Source organism: Euwallacea fornicatus, chromosome 28 (assembly GCF_040115645.1).
Source record: "Euwallacea fornicatus isolate EFF26 chromosome 28, ASM4011564v1, whole genome shotgun sequence".
NCBI classification, from domain to species: Eukaryota; Metazoa; Arthropoda; class Insecta; order Coleoptera; family Curculionidae; genus Euwallacea; species Euwallacea fornicatus.
Genome location: NC_089568.1, coordinates 2,486,779 through 2,511,968, shown reverse-complemented (window position 1 = coordinate 2,511,968; position 25,190 = coordinate 2,486,779). Strand labels below are relative to the sequence as shown.

Genomic DNA, 25,190 nt, shown 5'->3' with positions numbered 1-25,190 from the left:
GAAATATCAAATTATTGGCTAAATAGAAAAATCTATGAATAATTAAAGTAGATATCATTCGTGGTTCAAGTCCACTTAAGCCTTAACGCGCCTTCTTATTTGAGCATTTACGTAGAAAACTTTGAGTATTATTTGGTGACTTTGGTAGATTTGCGTCAATTAACGTTAAGTACAAGTTATGAACCAAGTCGACGAAAGATAACAATTATTAGATGCTTCCTCCAAAGGTGAGAATTGAAACGTACGATTTGTGCTATATGAACAGGAGGACGTGGATAAATCGTAGAATGAGCAAGGCATATGGTGTAAACTTTAAAAGTGAAGACGGTGGGAGTTACAAACAAGGATGAAACCACAACGATAGAGAGCAAGGACGTAAGTCTATCGATGCTGGAAACCTGGGTGTATGAGTTGATCAGGTGCTTCACCTGTTTAACCAGTCCTCCAAAATGTTTGTTTTGCGATAAATTTCCCAAGCGATATACCCTTTTGCGTACAGAACGCGAATTAAATAAGTTGGAAACAACAGTCTCGTGTTAGAAATGGGACTCCTCGTATAACATACAGGCCGGTTTCTAGGTGGTTACTCTCCCAGGCCGTTATAAAAAAAACAACACGTTTTGGTTTTAACAGGTTTTATTGAACGCGTTAATTGTATATTTAAGTGAGCCCTGACACCATATTTACAAACTGCAATAGTAAGTTTTTAATATACAAAAACATGCTCAAAACCGACGACGGTAGCCTAAAAATAGGTTGTTTTTACAAAATATATATTCTACAAAATATGTATCAAAATGTTAATTTAATAATTATTATTTATTGTATTACTGATCTCTACGCCTAATTATTGTTAGTAATATTGATATTGTTTTGACTTTGCGGGTCGCTCAGAATGGGATGCGAGTGAAAGCGAACACACCCAGCTCGATTAACCTTTAAATAGGTGAAAGTCCGAGATGGAGAGAATTTTGCGACTGTTTATAATTGAGTGGCATTAAAAGGTGTTTCCCAAAGGGCACGTCTACAGTCTTAGCAGCATCTATACCGTATAAAAAAATAATACAAAAATGCGTAATGAAAGATATAAATAGTCTTATCAGCTAAGAAGGCTATAAAAAGAATATATCGTCTTAACAAAAAAGCATTGATTGATAAAAAAAAGTGTCATAGACTGAAATTTACTACTCAATTTCAACAAACCATTCCCATAATTAAGATACACCGGCGTTCAAAATTAAACTGTCATATTGTTAAACACTGGCTAAGTACAAGACAATGTAACATGTATATACAAAAGCAATGTTTACTCTTATTAGTGTTAATTTAATAAAAGAAAATCGACAACATAAATTACTGACTGACAACGAGTGAGAACTTATTGGGCGTTCTTTTCACAGTAAAAGAACGGTAAATAAAAGCGATAATATGGGTGTTATTATTGGAAAAACTCGACTGGGTCTCACTGGTCATCGTTGCACTATTATTATTAACCCGATTCGATTAATCGGTGGTGTATTAAAGCGTTATTAAACTCGAGCCGATAAATAAATACTTAGTTAAGACCTTCGTCACCGTCTGTGGCATCGCCCTGAGTGGTGGAATCGTCCCCGGAGACGTTTCCGCTCGCTGGAATCGACCCACGTTTGGTGGAACTTAAGCGGGAAGAGGCTAAGTCGATGCCACCAGCTCTCCTAAAAATCACAGGAAAAACACATTACAATCGGAATTTGAAGCCGTAGTCTAAGGGAATTTCTTCCTGACGTTTCGTCTGCATCTGCAGTGGGTGGCGCAACAAACGATTCCAATCTGCCCTCAAAGTCGTAACTTAGACGTAGACAGAGTAACGAGGTATTTTATCGGTACCAGGAATATACGGGGTTCCATGCAGTTGCGGTTCTGTGTGTACCGACGTTACAAACCTGAGTACAAACAGGGGTCATGGAGCATTAAAGGACTTGCAGGTTGGAGCAAACAGGAAGGTCTGCACTAATACGATGTACAGGCAAAATAAGACGGACGCTCTAGTTGCCGCCTCGACGAATATCGAGAAACGTGGAAAATCACTTCGTCCGATGCCTCATCGCGTTTGGTAACATCAAGAAGAAATTTCCTTTGACCGCGGCTGTTTCAAATAAAACATTTTGGAATGTAACTTGACCGGCGGAGCAAGTTTTCGTGGTTTTATTGTGGATTTTTTGCGTTTAGATTTGAGTAAATTATAGCTGGGAGGGAGACACTCAGTAACAGTAGACAAACATTTATAAAACGGGTTAAAATCACAACACTAAAACTCACACTGATGCAAGTCTCAATCAAAACCGTTAAATATTGTGGCAAATGTGAAGGTTACACAAATATGGGACAACAACGACAAAGATTTTCAACCAAAGTCGTGGGGGGGGGGACCTCAAACTGGACTTACTGAATTTCAATTGAGGCGCCTCTAATTTTTCTTAAAGCTTCGGGAATGCTATTTTGCAGATTTTCATTTGTGGTAAATGCCGGAGTCACTACTTGATTTAGGCTTTAAAAGAGGTAGAAACTTCCATTTAGTATTGCTATTCTATTTGGTTCTAAGGTGATAACAAACAAATTTCTCTAGAGGTATCGCGATATGAATATGAAGTGCAAATAATATTTACTAGGAATGTAACACGTTAAATCCCTCCGGTAATAACTTTTTTTACAAATTGGGTTAAGGACAAAGCTTTTGACACATGTAAGTGAACGATAGGTTCCTTTATCTGTGCAAAATCTAATCAAGAATCTAAGAAATTCTACTGATAAGTGTAAGGCAAACTGATATCGTTAATTAGCTCCACCTCAAAAGGCAGGCAGTTAAAGACACTTGATGAGATTCCTTTATTTGATTTATTAACACATTTTTTTGCAAATTAGTGGTAAGCTCATTTCGATGTTTTATGATTTTTTTTTAATGCCTGCATCGCTGCGTACTAGAGACAAAGCCAAGGCAATGAAAATGATTATAGCAGCGCACGACAACAAACATACCGCTCGAATTTACTGGAATCAGGGTTTCATTGTGCTGTAAAAGGTAAAATTTGTTAACAAATTTCACTAATGCTCCTCGTATCGGTTGTGTAACGTGACACTCCCTAAGTGTTATATTAAAAAGAAAAAAGTACTTTTGCACATCAACTTACCTTAATTTGTTCTTCAGGTTGTTGATTTCCCTAGTCATACTTTCGTGGGATTCAATCATGTCTTCGCACTCTCTTTGAGCTTTGCGTTTTTGGGCCTTTTCACGAGTGACCTCTTCTTCGGCCTCGTCCAGTTGACGCTTCAGGGCCTTTACCCTAGTATTACCTTTCTCAACCTATAAAAGATATTGTCTTTTTTTAAAGGCCAATCCAAAACCAATTCGACGAAGCGTTGAGCAACGTGATAAGGATATGTGCAAAAAAATCACCACGGTGAGCTCTACATATTTTTCTTCTTAATTAACAGTAAAAGCATACCTGTTCCTTATACTGATCAGCGTGACGACGTTCGTCTTCTAGCTGCATTACAAGTTCTTTAATTCGTTTATCGAGTTTACGGTTTGCTTTTTGTTGAGCAAGACGTTCTTTAGCCTCCACCTGCAAACAATTAATATGCACGTTATCTACAAATTTGAAATTCAAAGATTCGACAGATTTACTTCTAATTGTTCTTCGAGGTTAGAGATCTTGCTCTCTAAAGCGGCGATCGTGGCCTTAGTCTTGGTTCTCTGGGCGGTTTCCAATTCGGTTAGTTTGGCCTTTAATTCCTTGTTCTGTCTCTCTAGCAACAATCTATTTGACTCGATCTTTTGACTGGCCGACCTTTCACTGGACAGATCAGTGGTCAGCTGGTCTATACTTAGTTGAGCCTATAAAAATGTTGTAGAAAGTGTAGAAGGGCAAAATTCTTGTGTAAAAAATTAGGAAAATTTTACCTTTCTTGCTCGGTCTTGAAGCACCTCATTTGTGCTTTGCTCCTCTTCAAGTTCCTCCTCTAACGTTGCGATTCTAGCTTCGAGGCGTCGCTTCTCATCGATCAGAAGGGAACCTAAATCACATTGAAGTTTAAAGAAAAAGTGAAGGTAAATTATTTCTACTTAAATTGATCGCAATAACGGATTAAAACCACAGATAAAATCTGGCCACATGCTAATCTACTTACCTTTGTTATTGCTCGAATTAATCTCCTCCAATAATTCGTCCCTTTCTGCCTCAGCCGCTCTTCTGGCTCTCTCCGAACTCGACACATCTTCATTAAGCTGTAAAACTTCAGCTTCCAAAGTTTTAACTTTCCTCTCTGCCTCTTTGCTACTGGCAGCTAACTCGTCTCGAGCTGCTCTAGTTTCCTCGGCGTCTCTAATGGCTTCTTTACACTGTTGCTGGGATTTTTTCAGTTGTTTCAAGGCGTCCTCTTTCACTTTACATTGGAGCTCAATTTGACTTTCGAGCTCTTTGATGTCTCCTAATAGTTTATTAACACAACACTGATTTACTGCTCATAAATGTGAATAAATAATAAAACCTACCCTCAAGCTTCTTTCTGGCACTAACAGCAGCAGCTCTCTGTTTCCTCTCCTCATCAAGTTCAGCCTCGAGGTCTCTTAGTTGCTTCACTATGCCTCGGCGCTTTTCCTCTGCTTGCTCCTCTTTACTTTGAATGTCTCTTTCAAATTGAGTTCTCAAGGCCTGCATATTCACTTCCAATCGGAGTTTCGCGTCCTCCGTGAGCTGCAGCTCATCTTCCAGTTCTTCATTTTGCGCCTTAAGCTCTGCTAATTGGGATTCCAGTGATCGTTTTGCCTGAGAAATGATAAATTAATTAAATAATAATAGAAAACTAACAACATCAACGGTCTTTACCTTTTCTAACTCGTGCACATTCTTGTCAGCGGTTCCTTGGTTATTGACAAGCTCATCCAATTCACCTTGCAACTGTCTCCTTATTCTTTCTAACTCGTCGATTTTAACATTAGAGTCATCCAATTCCCGCTTAAGAGATAACACCAATGTTTCTTTGTCGCGGGCTTCTTTCTCTACGGCTTCCTTTTCCAAAGCTAGATGCTCGCTGACCGCTTTCTCTTCGGCCAAAACCTTATCAAAGTTCTTTTGCTTCTTTTCCAACTCAGTTACTTTTTGCCTCTGAGTCTCCAAATCGATGTTGGCATCTTCCAGCTCTGCGGCAATCTTCTTTTTGCTTCGTTCTAGCTTATCATTAGCGGCTGTAAGTTCTTCGACTTGCCTAAAAAACAAATGAAAAAATATGTTATTTTTACATTATCCACAATCCCTACCTTTGCAAAAGTTCCAAATCTTTCGCAAGTTTCTTCTTGCTCTCTTCCAAAATTGCTGCTTGTTCCGCTTCATCTTCGGCCTTTTTCTTGGCCTCGGCAAGCTGAAGAGTAATAACAGTCAGCTGTTTCTCCAAATTCTTCTTTCCTTCTTCCTCTTCCTCAATCTGTTCTTGTAAAGCTTCCTTGTCTGACTCGAGCTGGCGCAATTTCGAACTTAGCGCAAGTTTCTGCCTAGTTTCCTCTTCTAGAGCTGCTTGTGCTTCGGTAAACTGAGACTCAATCGTGGCCTGACTCTTCACGGCAGCTGAAGCTTTCAATTCCGCTTGCTCGAGTTGCGACGCAATATTCTCGACTTCTTGTTGAAGCTTAACGGTCTTTTCTTGAAGCTCCACTCTAGTTCGTTCTATTTCGGCTAACTTAGCAGTAACTTCGGCCAATTGGTTTTCGGCCTGTTTACGTCTTCTTTCGCCTTCTTGCCTGCTGGCTCCAACATTCCTAAGTTCGCTAGTCAAATCGGCGTTTTCGGCCTCCAATGCCTGTTTGGCCTTTTCAAATGCCGCCTTTTGCTTCTTGATGTTCTCCATTTGCTCATTAAGTTCAGTTAACTCTTGGGTATGTTTGTGCCTCATTTCGGCTTGTGTGGCCTCGTGCGCGGAACTTTCTTCTTCGAGGTTTTTCTTTAGGGTCGCCAACTCTTGTTCTCTTTTAGAGCGCAGTTCCTGCTGTGCTGCAGTAGTATCTAAAGAATCTAAAAGTTCATTTTTAAGTGCCTCTAACTCTTCGTTCAAGTCGCGCTTCATTTTCTCAGCTTTAGTTCTCGCCGCCTTTTCAGCCTCCAAATCCTCTTGGAGTTCCGTAAGTTGGCTTTCGATTTCCCTAAGAGCTTTCTGAGCTTGCGCTTTCTGCGCCGCCTCTTCATCTACTTTCACCATGGCCTGTGCCAGCTCTTCTTCGCGTTTACCGAGTTGAAGTTGCAAATCCTCGATTTGAGTACGTCTCTCTTGTAGTTGTTCCTTCAAGTCATTCACTTCAGTTTCCACCTTCCTCTTGGTTCTATCGGACTCTTGCCTCTGTTGATGGTCCTTAAGCAATCGCTCCTCAAGCTCTGCTATAGTGCCTTCGTGCTTGGTTTTCAATTTTGAGAGGTGCTTCGCCTTTTCTTCCTCCTCCGCAAGGGCCTGACTCAAATCGTTGCTGCGCTCTTCCAGTATCTTCTTCTCTTTTACTAGTTTTTGATTAGTGTCATCTGAAAGCGCCAAGTCTTCCTCCAGCTTCTTAATTTTGCCGTCGCATTGGACTTTTTCCAGCTGCAACTTTTGTCTGACAGCTTCCTCTTCCTCCAGCTGCTCTTCCAAGTCCGAAATTGTAGTCTGCAGTTTTTTCTTTTCTAAAGTTAAAGTGTTGGTTCTTTCCTCCTCTTCCTCTATCCTGGCTTCAAGGTCATGCAAAATTTCTTCCAGTTCTTGTTTTCGAGCGGTAAGACGAGCTCTCATCTCTTCGGCCTCGGCACACAACTCAACTTCAGCTTGCAATTGCTCTTGCAAAACAGCCTTCTCCTCTTGGGCCTTTTGGAACTTGGTCTCGTATTCGTTGGCGGCTTTTATGTGGTGCTCTAGCTTGTCTTTCACTTGCTTTAACTCGTCTTCTTTTTGCATTAGTTTCTCCTCTTGTTTCGTCACTTCAAGCAGGGGCTTGACTTTGGTGTAGAGTCTCCACCATTGCCAGTTTCTCAACTTCAAATAGGCAGAGCAGTTCCTCTGGATAATGCGAATAGCATTGAGTTGTTGCACTCTCTTTTGGTAGTTCCTCCTCGAAAGGAAACCTCTGCAGAACGCCTGGAAATTAACTATGAGATCGGTGATCTTGTAGTCTCTTTCCTCTTCCAAATGGGCTAATACACCAGCGCGGAAGAATATTTTGCTTTGACCAATGCGATACAAGTTTGAGTCGAGTTCCAGGCTTTTGATCATAGTCTCGCAGGCTTTTTTGCCGTCCATGAAACCTTTATTAATTACGTTGGGCGTGAGAAGTTCGTAACGTTGTCTGAATTCCTGGAAGGGAATTCTGTTGGGGAAGCCTTGTCTACAAATACGAATTCCTTCTAGAACTCCGTTGCACCTCAACTGATCCAAAACAAGAGGGGCGTCAATTTTTCCGGCTCGTTTTTCGTGGTTTGGTATGATGCAACGCACGAAATTAGGATTGGTGTTGCGTAAGGTGACCATCAAGTTGGCAAGCTGCTCTTTGTACAAGTAGGACACCGTTCTGAACATGCCTTTGGCCCTTCCCAAAGTTTCGGCGTCCTTCCAGATGTGCATCACGAAAGGATCTTGGGACGCCTGAAGAAGCGATACGACGTTCTCATTTTGAGGGTCCATATTCTTCATGAGCCATTGATTGCCGCAGTAATCTACCTTACCAGCGTAATGTATAATCGAGAAGTCTGCAATACCGCGGAAGTCACTCTTTTTAAATTTAGGATGTTGTGAGTGGGCAGTGACCAATTTTTCCACAAAGGTCTTATCTGTGGCCTTCGGGAAAAGACATTCTTCATCCAAAAGGGCCATGATTCCCATTGGCTTGTCAATGAGATCGATCGTGGGCTGTAAATCTAGACCAAAGTCGATGAACTTCCACTCGATACCTTCGCGCTGGTATTCTTCTTGTTCCAGGATGAACATGGTGTGATTGAACAGCTGTTGCAGTTTCTCGTTAGTGTAGTTGATGCACAGCTGCTCGAACGAGTTGAGCTCGAAAATTTCGAAACCGGCGATATCTAGTATTCCTATGAAACTGGCCCCTTGTCTCTTAGTTCTTCCCAAGGATCTGTTGATGCGATTAACTAGCCACTTGAACATTCTCTCGTAACAGGCCTTCGATACGGCTTCTACTGCAAACTCCACCTGCTCCTTGGTCTGACTCTTTGTAACGAAATCACGGCCCACTTTAATCCTAGGCTTCAAAAAGGCACGAGTCATATCCGTGACCGACAGCCCTAAGAGATGGGCGATTTTCTGGGCTACGGTGTTATCGGGAAGGGTGGCCTGATCGGAATTGCGATCCTGCTTAAACTGCATTTTTCCGAAAAGCATCACAGCTGACACAACTCTAAAAATGGCACTGAAATCCTCGGGGGTCATGCCCATTATGTTCATACTCTTCACGGTGGCCTGAAATTCAGCAGCATCGTCGACGCCAGGGACGATGTGATTGTCTTCGCGGAGGAAATTGTACGATCGGGAATCTTCGAGGATAAATTCCTCTGAAAAATACAAATTTTTATAGCAGCAAATGATTAATTTTAGCCTTAATTAAACGGCGTTTCTAAACGACGAAATCTTACGTTGATACGGAAATGTCGACTCCGCCTGTACTTACTTTTCTGTTCTGCTGAGGCACCGGACAATAGCTGATAGAATATATGGAATGTACGCTCGGACTTCGCTTGTCTTATGGCACGTGACTTTTCTAATAGGTAGGTTTCTATGTTGGCACCAGCAATGTATCCGGAAGCATCGAAATTGATTCTGATGAATTTACCCTACCAAACAAACACATCTTACAACTCAAATCTTAGATCTATTTGTGAGTTCGAGGTTTACTGTGAGGGACATTCACCAAGTTGGCAAGTTAGGGGGTCGAAGCGTTAAGCTTCGTTTACACTTGAAATATTGAACTGCGTTCCACGAGGCATAACAAATTGGAGAATTCGCAAAACATTTTTTTATGCTCCCCCAGTTATCGTTAACGTTACTCGAGTAAGTTTCTTCTTGCTTTAGTCGCTAAACCCCAACCTTGACGAATTCGCCGAATCTTTAATGTAGCGGCAATGTTTTCAGGTTTCGGCTCTGCCCAGACCTTTAGTTGTTGCACTATATGAATTTTACTTAATAATCTTTACTTGGACGATTGGTGGTTCCAATAATTTATATAAAAAATGGTAATTGTCGTTAGCGATTTCCTAACGCGTCCCTGTTCTTCACTTCACGGAAGACGTTCGCTCAATTCTGCCAGGTACGCTGGGGTGAAGTTAAAATCATTTGGCACGGTACCAACATCCAGATTCATTAGACGAAAAAATTGATAAAAAACATTTTAAAATGTCGACTGAAAAATATATGGAACTGAGGATGCGATACGCGAGGCTTACGCCCGTCTGATGAGAGTCAACAGCCGGTGCGAAACCGGCAACTCAGATTTTTTAGATTAGTTCGAGGGATTCTGCATTCGAATCACGTCAAAGTGACAATCTTCAAAAGGCGCCAATTCGACATCATGCGAATGCAGAGTGACATCTTAAGAGTGGATCGCCCGACCCGTGTGCCACCGACGCAGTATGGAAATGGGTTTCTCAACCTGGAAGCGTCACCTCCCGTGAGATAACCACTGGCATCGGCAGGGTTATTTCTTGGACGTGAAGGATGCACCGTTTTTATTCGGATTTTTGGGGCGAAATCGCTAAATTGTTTAAATACCGACGTGGCAAAAATAACTACTTACGAATCTCGATGAATTGTCATTTTTAATCGTCTTGGCATTTCCGAAGGCTTCCAATATCGGATTGGCTTGAAGAAGTTGTTGCTCTAAACCGCCCTGTAAAACATCAAAGTTTTATTTTAGCAGTACGGCCTATCGACTGAAATCCGACGAATCTGCTTCTTGCACAAAGAACTGAATTTGCAAGAAACAAATTGGCGGAATTTGCAAATGTGGTTACTCTACAAACGCAGCATTAAACTATACCACAAGTTAGTACATGTCAGAGATGAAAAGACACACATTAAAACCACGAGAATGAGAATCTTGAGTGGCGTCGGTTTATAGCGCATGGCATGATAAATTATGACAAAACCACACATCAGTTTAGTTTATTGGCGTGAATTCCATTAGCAAAACCTGTCGACTCTACCTTTACCATTATCACACATCTGGGAAAAAATTGTTTAACGCACAGAATTCATTAAGTTTCCAAAGTTCAATGGTATTTCAAATGTGACTAATGAACTAGTAATTCTATTATTATTATTGTGGTGTTAGAATACCATGACATGGCGAATTTGAACTGTTTCGGAAAATAATAACTATTGATGGTGCTATTATAACGTTCGTTAACTCTGCTGACATATCATAAGCAATGCGACGGAGATTAGGAGAGTTACAGCTTCAACTCCACGGCTCACTGCAACAGCTACGTACCGAAAATTCCCTGGATGGGCTCGCCTTTGTTTTTGATTGCATGTAAAAATAAGGGAAACTAGCTTAACTCAAGCATTTTTCAGAAAATTACTAAAATTCTAAGTGCCTATACGTAAATGAGATGCAACAAGTTTTAGAATTTAAACAAACATTTAACTGTTACAAATATGGTTAAAATTTTGATATTGCTATTTATGGCCATTGTTTCTGGAGCGGCTTGCGCAACGCCTTTAACGAGGCAGCGCCTTAACTGGATTTCCACAAACAACGATCAATGCTAGAGCAACTATCTTCATTTTTGAACAATAGCATAAATAAACGGAGCCTTCAAACACGGCTTTTATGGTCATTACAGTGGTTCAAAAACCTTGATTAAAACCTATTCTTATTCGCCCACGTTGGTGACAGTAATGTCGGCTGCAACTGCTGGGCATTTAACTGCATGGACTCGTAGATGAAAAAAGAGTAATGGATTATTTCACAGTCGTGTTAAACGGCGGTTTACAATGGCGTGAAAACGATTTAATATCAATAAGGATAAAAGTAAATCGTCACTTGATTGTTGTTAGTTTTACAGTGAAGACAGTTTTACGATGTGGCTCTACGGAAGCGCAAGTAGCGACAAGAAAATGTTAAGAGGTTGTTACGTAACAATTTCCATTGTCAATTAAAAATTACATCCAAAGCCGACCCGCCGAAGGTGTGCTTCATTCGAGCTGATGCAGGAGGTTCTGCACCACGAGGGACGGGAACATCTCTCTACTTACCAGCTAATATTTTCAAATGCCTTTAAATTGACGAACAAACTGAAAGACTATGCAACGGGACTAGTTTGAACAGAGTATTGGTTGTTAATTAACATCTAACTACACGAAGTAACAGAAGGATGCTTAATGTTAGTGGAAATTACTAATGTTTTAGGATAAAGCGAATATTCTACAATGTTGTGTTAAAGTTTTTATGAGGTGTAATGTGACTTTGGAAAAAATGTAAAATGATTAGGTGATTGTAACATGGCTTAAACCAGTTGTCCAATGATTACAGTCTGCACGTAATTTATAAATGGAGACGCACGCTATAACCGGAATAATAGGTCAACTGGCCGTCCTCCTTTTATCTTTTTTTGCCCGCTTCGACTGGGACTTGCCTTTTTTGTCAAAAGTGCTTAAAAGATGACATTAAGAGTGTCCTATCAGAAATGTCAGTGAGAGTTGATCAGACTGCAAGACGAACTAAAGTGAAGCAACTAATCAGCCAATCAAATGAGTCTTAATCACATGAAGGTCTGGTGGCTCAACACATTTACCTAAAACTTGTGGCATCTTTTGTTTATTACCCTTCTTAACTAAGTTGAAGTAAAACGTGTATTGTGTAACTACTTACGATAAGGTCTTTTTGCTGCAAATCCCCAAGGCAACATGCAAATAATAAAAAAAAAAACACAATTAAGATTTTGTATATACAGGGCGTAGTTTAAAATTACCGCTTGGCTAAAACATTGCAAATTCTCGGAAATTGCGCTTGGATCAAATCGACTTGATAACTTTAATAATCAATCTTAATAAATCTTTATTTGACATAATCTGATCTAAAAATAACATTTGATAACTAAGAAATCAGCCAAGGCATTATTATCTTTAGGAATGGTACTATTACATCTACGCATGTTTGCAAGTCGAAGACCCAAGACGTAGGCTAGAGGAATTTACTTAAATCATACAACTTGTTATTCTTATATTATATGCCCAAATAAAGAACCTATTAACCAAGGACAAGAAGATGTACATTAAATAATGAAGGAAGGCTAACTACAATTATAGAGAGAAATCAACGATAAACAGAAACGATGGACCGTGTCCGATCCAGTATTACATTTCAGTAAGTTGCAAAATGGACGTGCTCGAAACGAATTTTCTTTAGGTGAACATTTTCGAAGACCAATAGATATTATCACCAATATCGATTAAATGACAATAAATAATACTCCTGTGGTTCCAGGATGGATGGTATGCCTACAAACAATACATACCGCTCCTGCTCCTTTCGGCGACTTGGAGGCGGCTACATAGGCCAAATACTGGATGACTTTCTTCGTGTTTTCGGTTTTGCCAGCTCCTGACTCTCCGGTACACAGAATCGATTGATCTTCGCGTTCTGGAAATTCAAAATCGTCAACAATCAAAAAATTGCATCTTCGAAGTTACTTTACGACATCCCCTCTCCATCTTCAAACGGATAAGGGCGACAGAGTCGCGGTGTTAACTCACCTTGTAACATTGATCGATAAGCAGTGTCCGTGATGGCAAACACGTGAGGTGGCACCTCGTGCCTTTTGATGCCTTTGTACCTTTCCATGATCTTCTCTGTGTAGATTGGTAACTTCTTGTAAGGGTTGACCACCACGCAGAAGAGTCCGGAGTACGTCTAGAAATGTGTTCATAATAAATGCACGGCAATGTTACAAGCGACATGTCAATTTACGCATTTTTATGGCAATCTCTGTAGGGTTCTGCAGCATGAGGAGGCCTACGGTTGGAATTTGAAGCGCAATGACCATATGTCAATTTGTTGCGATGAAGTATTTGATCTTCATCAGTTGGGTGGGGATTCTCATAAAAACCGACGCAAAAGGCGTAATACAAGACAGTGGCGTTTGATAACTGAACCCATGTAAATATTTACATACTTATGGTGCCATAGGCTGCAGATAGCAATTTAACCAGGAAATTTAAACCCGTTCGGAAAAGTGTGGGTGAGGTCGGCTCTTGGTTTTAATAACATTATTCTATACTGCCGCGGTAAGTACAAAGTGCACGGTTGCCAACACGGCTATTTGCCGGATGAAGTTCGTCAATAAAAAGAATTATCGCAACTTCTAGCGTTTTCCTTCAATCATTTTTCGTCATCAGCACAAATTAACACACATTTCAGCCAACGCATGTTGGTACGCTTTCTTCGATGCCTGATATTCCTCGTGGATCAGCCCTCGATATTAAAAAGAGCTTCAGACGATAATTATGCCGTTAACATCAAAATAAATCGTCAATCTACACGTTCTTAGTGTTAACCAAACAACGGAACGGTTAATGAAGTTGAGTCCGGTTCATCAGTTCGGATTCGGATAAAAATAAAATTTACGCTCTCCCAGCTTAAAGTGAAGGGATATTAACTTTTTCATCGTGAAGAACGCGTGTGTGGTCAATTCAAACTCATGATACAGCATGTTATAATGATCCGTATTATTTTTTATCAAACCGCCATTGTTCAGGTGATATAGAAGTTATTAGGTAGATTTATAATGCATATTACACGCGAGTGCCTGACAATGGTGTAGGACTACCTTCCAGGGGCCCCCCTCGAATCATGTTTTCTATCCCTCCAACCTATCATTAAATGTCGGTAGTTAAATTATATTAACTCACGCACCGGGACGTAAAACCAATGTTTTTTGGCCGCAATCATTCAGTATGTTTTTCCCATATACGTATAACAACCATCTTGATAACCCCATCTTCAGCTGTGTGCCTGACGCTATATAGAGGCATCGGCCGAAGAAATGTCAATTAGCTAGCAGCTTTATATTAATCACGGATTGCTCTCTGGCTCTCTATACAAACGCAAGTTAATGGCCTGAGAAAATTCGCCTTGTCGTCAAGATTTTGATAAAAACGCGCGAAAAATGCCTTTTTGCGCTTAAATTCATGGAAAGTGGAAAAAGTAGGTCTGGGCGGAGTGTGTGCTCGAAACCGCCTTCCTTCCAACTAAGCTGCCGTCAGATGGTTTTTGTCTAATCGTTGTGTTTATTTAGTGTTAAATCTTACTCATTGAGAATGTTTCGTGTGAATTTTCATAAAATGATAAATACCGGGTGTAGAATCTTATTGTTAATATCGAACTCAGCATGTACTCGAAAAGAAAAGTTACGAGAATCAGATCAGATAGCCACAGCAAAGCTTTTGGTAATGTCCCCGGCAGCGTCTTCTCCGAAGTGAAGTGACGGCAAAGATTGATAAGGTACAAATTAAAGTGTGAGTTTGTTTAGAAACATAATACAAGGAAATAGAAACCAAAGGGCCAATCGTTAACGCCACAATGGGGAGAAACGCGAAGAACTATGGCTTGATCCTAAGTGCAAGTTACTTATCCGCCGTTTCTCGTTTCAGATTCGGTTTGTTTTAACTTAATCAGAGTCGAGTGATGCGAAGGATGTCGTTAACGATAAAATAAATAATTATTGTTGGCAAATCAGAAAAGATGATGTATGCGCTACTTCCTTTGAAGAATAAAAAAGATCTTGAACTCAGCTCATTATTCAACACTTCAATTATCATATCGCATGTATTACCAACTTTCCATCCACCTAAACGTGAAATTAAAAAACCTGACACTGCATCGAAAATGTAACTTTACGAATTAATTGCTTTGAGCCATATAAAGAGACGTCTAATTAACAACACTATATTTGCATCTTCACGGTCGCAACGGAAGGTGCGTTGTGCAGTTTGTGGTTTCCCATATAAGGTCGGTGGCCTTCCAAGGTCAATGAATTTCGAGCAAAATTCACCCTTTCTTTGTCCGTCTCTGCGGAAGATTACACAGTGTGTTCACCCAAACAGTTCTTCCGAAAGGTCACCACCGTAAAAGTGTCATTTCCCAAAAATGCACGTTTGTTGGGCTTTATCGGCGAACCGGATTCTGCAACACGCCTTCGTTAACGAGTTAACATATTTGACACGTAAATATATGTGTTTTCTGATCAATTAACGACGTTCGTAACAAATGGGTCATAAGGTAATGAAATAACAAGGAAGTTGTTGTCATTCGCTCTCCTCTGGGTTTGTGACCTGCAAAAAGCCAGCTAGCACTTGCTTGAAAAAAATGCGTACTTAACATCACCTTCTATGGTTCCAAAGGTGGTTACCCTAATGTTTGGCGATTAAGACAATGAAAAAGCTGAGTTACGCAACAAAAAGGAACATTTATATGACATTGATAATGAAAAAATTTCGCTTAAAACAATTCGAGTGGAAAGAGCCTTGATCCATTTTAAACTTTTACATTCAGTTGTAGGTATTTATAGAACGACTCTTCAATTAAATAATTATAGCCAACTAAAAATAGCGCTTTAGGTGAATGCAACAATATGTATTTGAAATTTTCTTGACAAATTGGCGGAGAAAAACGAAACTTCTATGCTGGCATGGCCGGCGAAAATGTGAAACCCCCGCGATGTCGGGTACCTAATGCCGAACGACATTCGCTTATTCGCGTGTCATGAAGTTAAATTCAGAATCGCGAGAAATAATTTAGAGTTCGATTGCATCTGGGCATCTACAGGGTCCTGCAATCGGACGTCACACTTCCTTAGCTTCTATACCGATAAAATTTACATTTTTTTCCTCTGCAGGATTACACAGGGCATGAAGGCGAACTTCCAGAAATTTTTTTTAACGTACAGGGGAACCCCAAAAAGCCGCTTATTATCACGCTTTTTCTTATCATCCTGTATATTAAAAAATAATTTCTGCAAACGCGATTTTACACTTGCGGCCAAAAGTATGGAAAGATTTTTAATTTGTACTGAATGTTGCGCTGAATAAGGATTCATTTAATTATAACATTAGATTGTACGTTTTTTATCGATTGAACGCTTTTTAAACGTGTTTACATTCCTGGAAAGCCGATATCTCTTTTTTGCTATAAATATCATTTATACCTCGGACGAAGGCACGGCAAGACACACATTACTAGTAGTTTCGAGCCAATAACTGCTACAGTATTCCTATTTTTTGTCTCGAAACGTCTGCACAAACGGGCAAAAAATAGGTGTTTCTCAGACGATTTACGCAAAAAAAATTTGCTTATCGGCGGAGGTGCCGTATCGAAAATATTGACAAAATTTAAACTGGTGGACAATTTGAAAATTCGAAAAAAAAATCGAACGTCCCCGGGGGAACCACCCCGAACGTCGACAAACGCATTAGATGTTTGTCGCTCGCGAACCCCCGCGAAACGGGGCGACAAAATGAGTAAGAAATATGCAAGAAATACAACATTAACATCACAATTCGCACGATAACACGTCGATTGGGGGCTGTTGGTCCCGTGAGAGCGACTGCCGTCAAAAAACCTCTTTTTTCGAAGAAAAACCCAAAAGCGCGAATTGAATTTCGACTTGGTCTCCACAAAAATGAAATGCGATTTTCCGGAGCGATCAATCCAGGTTTAATATCTTTAACGCAGACGGAAAAACGTATGTTAAAACACCAGTGAGCCAAAGATTCGATATTAGATACCAGAAACGAACGACGAAATATGGTGACGGCAGTATCACGGTGTGGGGACGTCTTTCGAAGTCTGGAGTCGGTCCCCTTGGCCAAATTGACGGCATTACGGACGAGTTTGTCTATCGGGACATCTCCGAAAGTAGGACGTTGCCATGGACCGAGGTGCAAATGCCCCTTACCTGGCGACATCAGCGGGATAACGATCCGAAACACCCTTCGCGGCTTGCGAAAAATTCGTTTTTGAAAGAGAGCGTTAATGTATTAAAGTGGCCAGCTCAGCCACCAGACCTGAACCCCCTCGAACACTTATGGGACCGTTTAACGCGACAAATAACGCAAATTTATGTCCGCAACCAAAATGAGCTGTGGGAAATCACACAAGACCAATGATTCATGATTCCTGTAGAAAACGCGACGATTTGCTGGATTCGGTGCCTAGATGATGTCAGGCAGTTCTCGGGGCACAAAGTCGCGCAACTTCATATTGATGGAATAGCTTAATGTTTATTTAATTTTAAATAAACTTTTTCATCCTTTTGTCCACATTAATTCAGTTTCGCCTCAAGTTAAGTAAAAATGGTGACGTCCGAAGCCGGTGAAATTTGAAATTTACTTCAAACAAGATTGTAACATGTTATGGAACTTACTCCTTAAATCTACTAAAATGAGATATACTAACAATTTAAAAATACTTTCACCCTTTTGTCCGCAGGTGCATGTGCCGAGCAATCCTGCAGAAGGAAAAAACTGTTAACTTTACTGGTACAAAAGCTCAGGAAGTTTGACGTACTCTTACGGGATCCTGCACAACCTACATAAAAATCTAATTTTGTGAAACCATTGGGCGGCATACAAAAAATCATAATAAATCCACTTCCACTGCCGCAGGCGACAAGCACATTGATATATGGAAAATTGACCCAACGAAATCGGCTCGAAACCTAAACCGCGACTGCGCCATGTTTTTGCGCAATATACCACACATGAAAGTCTTATCTGGCTCCATATATGGCCTTAGAGTGCGCTCTTATACACAATCTGACCTAAAGGTAAACAAACATGTCCGAAGTAGAGAAAATCGACTTGAACTGAACGCTGGTAATTGTGCCTTATTCAACATCGATAAGTTAAATTATATATTTGATGCTCTCTGAGGTGCACTCATTATGCTGAAGGTGGAAGGATGTGAGTGTGCCAATCTTGGAGGTAGCATTTAGTAATAAAGAGTAATGAGAATTAACTCAGAGCGCAGTTTTGTCAGGTAAAATAGGCGTTGAAATATCGGAGGTATGTCTTAGATAAATTCATCTTATATCGGTTGTCGCTCGGACATTTAATAGTGACTAGTGAACAGCAACTGGTCTAATTAGCGCCCTACGTTTACTGTTCACCATAAACTTCGCATTTCCACGCAATTTAAGGCTCCGAGAAGACTGGTTTTCCCGAAATTTTGAGTTGAAAAACGCGCGTGGTTATGACGTCGGAGCCCGCAAACGACTAATTTTTATTACGTTACGGTTACCGTTACCGTTTTCCGCAAAGGGGGGCGTTTCACGAGACAAAATGCATAATACAAAAATACATTGTATCTGTCTGGGCTCTACCTGTAGACAGCCCGGATAAGCGATAATTACACTTGAAGTTTAGTTTCCACTAGTTAAGGATCCATTAAGGACATTAAGGTTAATCTCTGTTAGCGATACGGCATCATTCCTTCGTTAGGCGTGTCCAATTAAAATACTTCATGATCTGTCTGCTAAAATAGCGTATTGACGTTTATGGGTCTAGATCTCAAAATCGGCACTCTCAGCTATCAAAACCTGAAAGTTATGGCGTTGTACACACTAAGCAACACATGTCTTGGCAATTTTAAGACCGAGATTGGCTTCCTTTGGACTTAACAGTTGGTTTTTCAATACCCTACATCTACCACGGTCGTCTTACAGAACAGCATAACCAGAACTAGTGGATTTTATTTCGGCTGTTGGACCTTCTTCCTGGAAACTGATCATTGCAAAGTTTCATCATGGAAAGTCAATTCATGGCGCAGCCGCACACAACGTTTACTCGTCTCTATCATCATTATTTATTTAAACTGTAAATTTAAAAGCGGCACGTAAATATGAATTTTATAGTTTTATCGAAATCTGAGTCATCTAACCATAACCAGGTATAGGGGGAATTAATCTGTGTCACGTTTCACCATTTCCATCACCTTGAGGAAATTTGTTTGTACTTGAAATTTTTTTGTGCATTACAGTGTGATTTCACAGCACGTTCGATACAGGGTGTCCGAATGTAACGTCGAATTATTTTGGGAGGCGATCCTAGAGGTGAAAACAATGAAACAAGTTCTCGTGAACATAGCCCGAAAACTGCTTCTTGAAGGGGCTAGAAAACCCGCCGGAGAGGAAACTCTGAAGGTGTCTCTCCGCAATATTTTCGAAACGGTTTGCGCCGAAATCATGAATTTCCGCATCGTTTAACAAGTCGGAATGGAAAAACCTTTTTCGTGTTAATAATTGCATATTTTAGCCAGGGGCGTCACGTCCAGAGGCTCTCCCACCTAACTTTTTCGTTTCGAGATATTTTTCAATTTTTGAAATCAAGTTTCTGAATCGTATATACTTTTAAGCAAAAAAAAACGTCCTTTTACTTTGTCTTAAAAGACTGTCGTCCAGAAAAACGGGCTTCTATGGACCGATGCACGATTACAGGGACATTGAAGTGCGTCTCAATAAACATAGTGGCCATCCTTGTAATAGAAATATACTTTTCTATTAGCCAGCAATAACAAGACTTATATTATTCAGGATTTATCATTTAGTCATAACAAATGTTGATATTGGCCTCCGCTCATCTCAACGCATGCTCTAATTCTTTTCTCATAGATTTTGATGTGTATACAGGGTCCGCCATTACTCCGGCCTTGGCTCCTGGTGTCTTCACATAAATATCAATGTGAAATGTTTAGTACAGTACTCATTTATATCGGAAAGCTGCATGATTTAATAATATTTTTGTTTATACAGAGTGTTCCGTTTTCGCTGGGCAGCATAAAGTTATAATTTTTTAAATAGCAACCCATAATTTTTTTTTGTGCCATTGGATGAAACCTCAATTTAGAAAGAAAATGCATTAAACATTTTTTAAATTGGTTGCGGCGTTGCCATATTAGAGAAATTTCTTTTAAAATGCGGCATCAGAAAGAAATTATCACAAAACTGGTGTTTTTTGAAACTTGTTTTTGTAAAGTAGTAAATGAAAGTCAGAATTACTTAAAAACTTTAAAACATTTTTTTAATGCACCATAACTTTTGAATAAGAGCGCTAATTTGCAAATTTTACAAATTGCCGAAACTCGTTTTTTTTAAATGGTATCCATGATTTTTTTCAAGACCTTCTGATGTAGTTTCTAATTCTCTATTAATTTGCAATAACATCTTTTCATCTAACATTTACAGTTATTGAGATATTTACAAAATTTCAATCAAATTGCATTTATTCTAGTAGGCTTTGCTTCTATTTAACAAAAGCATAAATTACTTATTTCATTTAGTTGTCATATTACCTGTCACTACCTTCTAATATGGCAACGCCGCAACCGATTTAAAAAATGTTTAATGTATTTTCCTTCTAAATTAAGATTTCATCAAATGGCATAAAAGAATTATAACTTTATGCTGCCCAGCGAAAACGGAACGCTCTGTATAAACAAAAATATTATTAAATCATGCAGCTGTCCAATATAAATGAGTACTGTGCTAAACATTTCGTATTGATATTTATATAAAGACCCCAGGAACAAAGGCCGGAGTAATGGCGGACCCTGTATAATTGTGCGTCGATTTATAAAGCCCATTTTCTGCAACCCGGTTTATCCCAACGAGATGAACGAAATGAAATAAGAGAACGTTTTATTCACTTAAAAATATCTGCAATTCGGTAATTCGATTTCAAAGATATCGCGGAAAAACGCCTTCAGTCCGAGTTCCTCAATTCAAGGAGCAATTCTCAGGGCGTGGTCATGAAAGCTTGAAAAAATATATTTCAGCCTCTAGAATCCCCTCAAGAAATATTTCTACGGTACATACACCCTGCATTTGGTGGTTTCCATTAACAACCAATTACAGGAGATCGTTGATTTGTCACTCTTCGCGTTTTTTTTCCATCACTCTCTACAGAACGTTGAGCTTCCATGGGAAGCAGAGTCCCATTGTGGGTGTCGAATAGTCGTTCTTACAACCATCCCAGATCTGGCAACCGCTATGTGCTCTCGAATAGGAAATTTCCTGCGATCATCGAAAGGTTGGTACGTGACGTTTTTCGAACGTCCTTTGAACTTCGAATGAACGTGATTACATTCCTTTTACTCTCATAGCAACAATTGCATGGGACCTCCATGGGCGAGATCCCAAATTATAAAGCGGATATTGGTAGAATTAGAAACTGCAGCTGGCCAAGAAGAATTTGGATGGAGATAGGGACAGATGTGGCGCCCGTGCTGGATCTCCGACGGAGAAGAGGGTCCTTACGACCGTTCTTCTGGTAAATCTACACCCGCGAGTGTTGTGCCATTGGCCGATAGTTACGCTGCAATAAATAGTTATCGATGAATTTATTGCATTCTTGATTAGCTCGTTTGGATACAAGTTTTATAACCAATAAAATTATTTTTACCATTCGAACGGAATTTGTTTTATTGGTCTCAAAGTCCCCGCCTAATTCCAAAGTCTCCATTCAAATCACGCCTTTAGTTTAAGACAAGCGGCCGCTAATTATATAGCGTTTTCTTTCGTATGGTAGTTCAGCCATTTAATTTTTAATTGCACAACATGGATAGGATTACATAAAGCGGCTTCTGGCAAGAAACTTGCAAGAAATCTTCAGTACGACGCGATACCATACTGACTCACCTTCATGGTGAGCCGCCGCACTTTTTACGCGCATATTACGTGTCTCTTTAATTTAATAGGGGACCGCCTGGGGGCGCGCCGTTCTCCATATACGGAGAGTGCCGGTCAGCGGGCCAGGGCCTTCCTGTCACATTGTGGGCCAGGGCCTTCCTGTCACATTGCCTCTCGGTTGTTTTGCGGATTCTGCGCGGTGCAAGGGGCATAAGAGGCGAACTTTGTGGAAAGCAGAATTGTCCAGCTTGCCGGCATTAACGACACAAAATAAGTACGTCGAAACAAGCCTCATTGACCCACTGATCATTGAATAGACCTAATAAATAATAATTCAAACTAGATAATCAAACGTGTTATGTTAATGTCCGTTCGTTCCATTAAGCTTAACATTGATTGTCACCAAACAATTTAGCTCTGCTCCGAATTAAAAAGATTATAATTGATTATTGACATTGCGGCAAGTACACTTCTTACAAGCCGATGCATAAAGGGGGTCATTGGTGTCAACAAGATTCTAAACAGTCGGTTCTCGCAGACATCAAAGCGATTTGCGTAAGAGATTCATGGCATGATGGAATGCACCTATTTATTCTATGATTAGCGCGTCGCCTAATCGGAGCAACTGGGTTTGAAGGTATGTGCTTGGTGCAGGTCTAGAGGAGAGAGAAAAGGTTGCTGCGAATGTGGGTGAGGAGACGGAAGAAAGGTAGCCCGTATGTAGTTCCAACGTTTGAAGGCGATCATTTCTAGCCGTTCACTGACCGGTAACCCCGCTCGACGAATCCAACTTACTGGCCCACCTAGAACGACACTTACTCGCCGTCAAAGCTAAAAGAAGTGAAGAAAAACCGTATTCACTGAACGTGAAACCTTAAGGCCGAAGAGGGGCAGCTGTGAATTGCGGTGATTTCGCCAATCGGATGTTATCTAATCGTTGTATCGACTTTTTGCCGCACACACAGTACCGATATCGTTACTTTAACCGTCACGTTCATAAAAATACCAGTTTGTTTAAGTCTCAGCTCGTCGAGTGTAAAGTGCGAACGCTTATAGAGTAAACACATGTCCTACAATTTCCTTTTGTGTCTTTGAAACGAGTTGATGCAATGCCGAACGAAACGCAATTAATCTTGGTAGGCTCCAAAAAGAGAATGGTCCATTTGTCACGGTGCATATAATTTTCACTTTATATGGACAGAAATCATGTACCACGATTCAATCGATCATTACCGTCAACACAGATTTCGATTTATCTGACGCATTAGTTTGTTGAGCCTCACATGGGATATGAAGTCGATCACCGCGAACAGTGGCGGAAAAAGTCTGCGCACCGACAATGAAACTCGCTTCGACCCTCGCGAGCTACGGGAACACGAGACGACGAGTGAAATTTAACTGAAGCATATGTTAGCTTAGATTGAACAGGTTAATGATACGAGTAAAATGAACTGGCATCAAGTTTATTAACTGTATCTAAACAAAAGGGAAAAAAAGTTTGTCTGCATCAACAATTTGAACGAAATTACCAATTTCAGGAGCGAGTTGCACCTCCTATTTCGATCACTTCCTTTAGCCTATTTGCTACTGAGTGGACTAATTAGCTGTTTCCTCCTCCAGAGAAATTTCTTACCGTTCTCCTTGCAATTTCCCTTTAAGGACAACGTTTGAAGTCATTTGATGTTTTCGAATCCTCCGGTCCAACAACACCTCCCGCAAATCCTCGGTGGGATCGAGGTGGGGTGCGCAACTGCCTGTGTGAGAGTTACACAGCTGCTATTCTTCATCAATAACTGCGGTGTGTTCGGGATCGTTATCTTGTTGATAACCGTGGTGATCACCTAAGTTCGACTTTTCAACTGAAGGTTTCAATTCGCTTCTCGAAACCTCCAAAAACACAAAACGTCTTAGAGTCGACAGATTCCAACTCTCCCACTGATCTCGTCGATATGGACCCCCGCATCATGACACGTCCGCCACTGTGCTCTCCAGTGGATGTTAGACGCTTTGGTTCGTCTTGGTTTTGAGCTTTCCCCCACGCAAACAAACCCCAAACGTTCAATTTACTATCGCCAGTCCAGTTAACTCGATCCCAAAACTCCAAAGGATTACTAACATGAATTTTCGCACTCAGCAACCTCTTCGTCTGATTCATTTTATGAAATAATAGGCTTCTTTGGAGCAACACACTCTCTATGTAGAGTTTTTTTGAGAAATTCTGAACAGTTTTAAAACAAAACGTTTTTGTGAAATTGTTGTTCGATTACTGCAACCAGCTCAGGAGCACCAAGTTTAGGATCTTCTTTCACAGTCCTTGACACACGCCGGTCATCTCTCTGATATAACGATTTGGGACGGCCAGATCTTGGTTTTGCTGATAGATTTCTTCTCTCCTCGCAATTTCGAATTACCCTCCTTTGCACCGATGAACGTGCTCTGTCGACAATTTTGCCCTCTTGCCTTAGTTCCTCCTTACCATAACTTCTCGCTCGATTCAAATGCAATTTGCTCATCCTTGGGAATCATGTTCGAAACGTCTGCCAGACTGAAGCAACAAGTGCTGAATACAAACAACCAACTTGTTTCAACTTGTCCCCGCGATTTGCTTGATCGAAAATAACCAAATTTTCCTTGTGTGCGCATGTTTTTTGCGCACTTTTTTCCCCCCTGTTAACGATGCATTATCAGTTTTGTTTAAGTAAATTGTTGTTACATGTGGCATGTGTAGTAAATTTTTGTCGATATTAATTTATCTAATTACAATAATTAACTCGTTTCGATATTTCCATTTATTGGCAGATATTCTCGTAAAATTTTAGACTTGAAACGAACCGCGTTGCGGGTATGCAGACCTTTTCCGCCACTGTATATTTCCACAAAGCGGTTACACCCATCCCCGAGCCTTCTAACAGTTCCTCAGTCTAAAAAAAGACTTTTATTGTTAAACTTTGCCATTACGTGTTTGTTGCTTTTGCAAGATCAAAGGAATATGTTCCCAGATAAATTGGATGAACGTTTTTCTGCGAGTGCGCAGTATCTGCAAAGCCCAACGAAACGAAAGAAAGCCTCTTTTCGCCACTACTGGGCTAAAAGCTGAATTCTAATATATATATTTTTTTAAATTTCACACATTTCTATGCAAAACGTCCCTTTTTGACCGGCCAAATGATTGACACACCCCAGGATCCGTCATTGAAAATTACTATTGGGCCCCTCCAGCAAAAGCCATTAATGACTAACACCAAATGGATTCAACTAAAGGGTTTCTCTTCGAATTTCTCCAATGACTCATTCACCTTCTCACGTGCGGCTTTGAGAAGTAAAAGATATGATTTCTGCATAATTCGACGTTTTGTATAGCAGTAAACTAGTTTTTGTCCTCGTAAGAAATTAAACACCCGAGACCACGCTTCATAAACCACGAAGCCACTGTAAGTAATAGACTCCTGAGAAGTTGAGCTATTACGAGATTACTTCGACCATATTTGCTCGGGATAATAACCC

General features: G+C 40.3%; 1 protein-coding gene across 4 annotated transcripts in view; it reads right to left on the bottom strand.

Annotated features, from left to right (window-relative positions):
- Positions 1-618: 618 nt before the first annotated feature.
- Positions 619-25,190, bottom strand: part of zip (myosin heavy chain 10) — a 40,039-nt gene continuing 15,467 nt past the window's right edge. Inside the window, exons 2-17 of one of the 4 annotated variants that reach the window (XM_066297447.1) lie at positions 12,760-12,916; positions 12,522-12,646; positions 11,876-11,890; positions 10,493-10,516; positions 9,797-9,889; positions 8,675-8,837; positions 5,297-8,558; positions 4,866-5,244; positions 4,532-4,805; positions 4,168-4,467; positions 3,941-4,053; positions 3,665-3,874; positions 3,483-3,602; positions 3,168-3,340; positions 3,016-3,049; positions 1,555-1,694 (exon numbers count right to left, since the gene is read on the bottom strand). In XM_066297447.1, the coding sequence (XP_066153544.1) occupies positions 3,034-3,049; positions 3,168-3,340; positions 3,483-3,602; positions 3,665-3,874; positions 3,941-4,053; positions 4,168-4,467; positions 4,532-4,805; positions 4,866-5,244; positions 5,297-8,558; positions 8,675-8,837; positions 9,797-9,889; positions 10,493-10,516; positions 11,876-11,890; positions 12,522-12,646; positions 12,760-12,916 (5,424 nt within the window). In that variant the 3' untranslated portion in view covers positions 1,555-1,694; positions 3,016-3,033. Of the gene's footprint in view, positions 1,695-2,476; positions 2,528-3,015; positions 3,050-3,167; positions 3,341-3,482; positions 3,603-3,664; positions 3,875-3,940; positions 4,054-4,167; positions 4,468-4,531; positions 4,806-4,865; positions 5,245-5,296; positions 8,559-8,674; positions 8,838-9,796; positions 9,890-10,492; positions 10,517-11,875; positions 11,891-12,521; positions 12,647-12,759; positions 12,917-25,190 lie in introns of those variants that run through there. The other 3 variants (XM_066297448.1, XM_066297445.1, XM_066297446.1) reach the window with 3 other exon arrangements.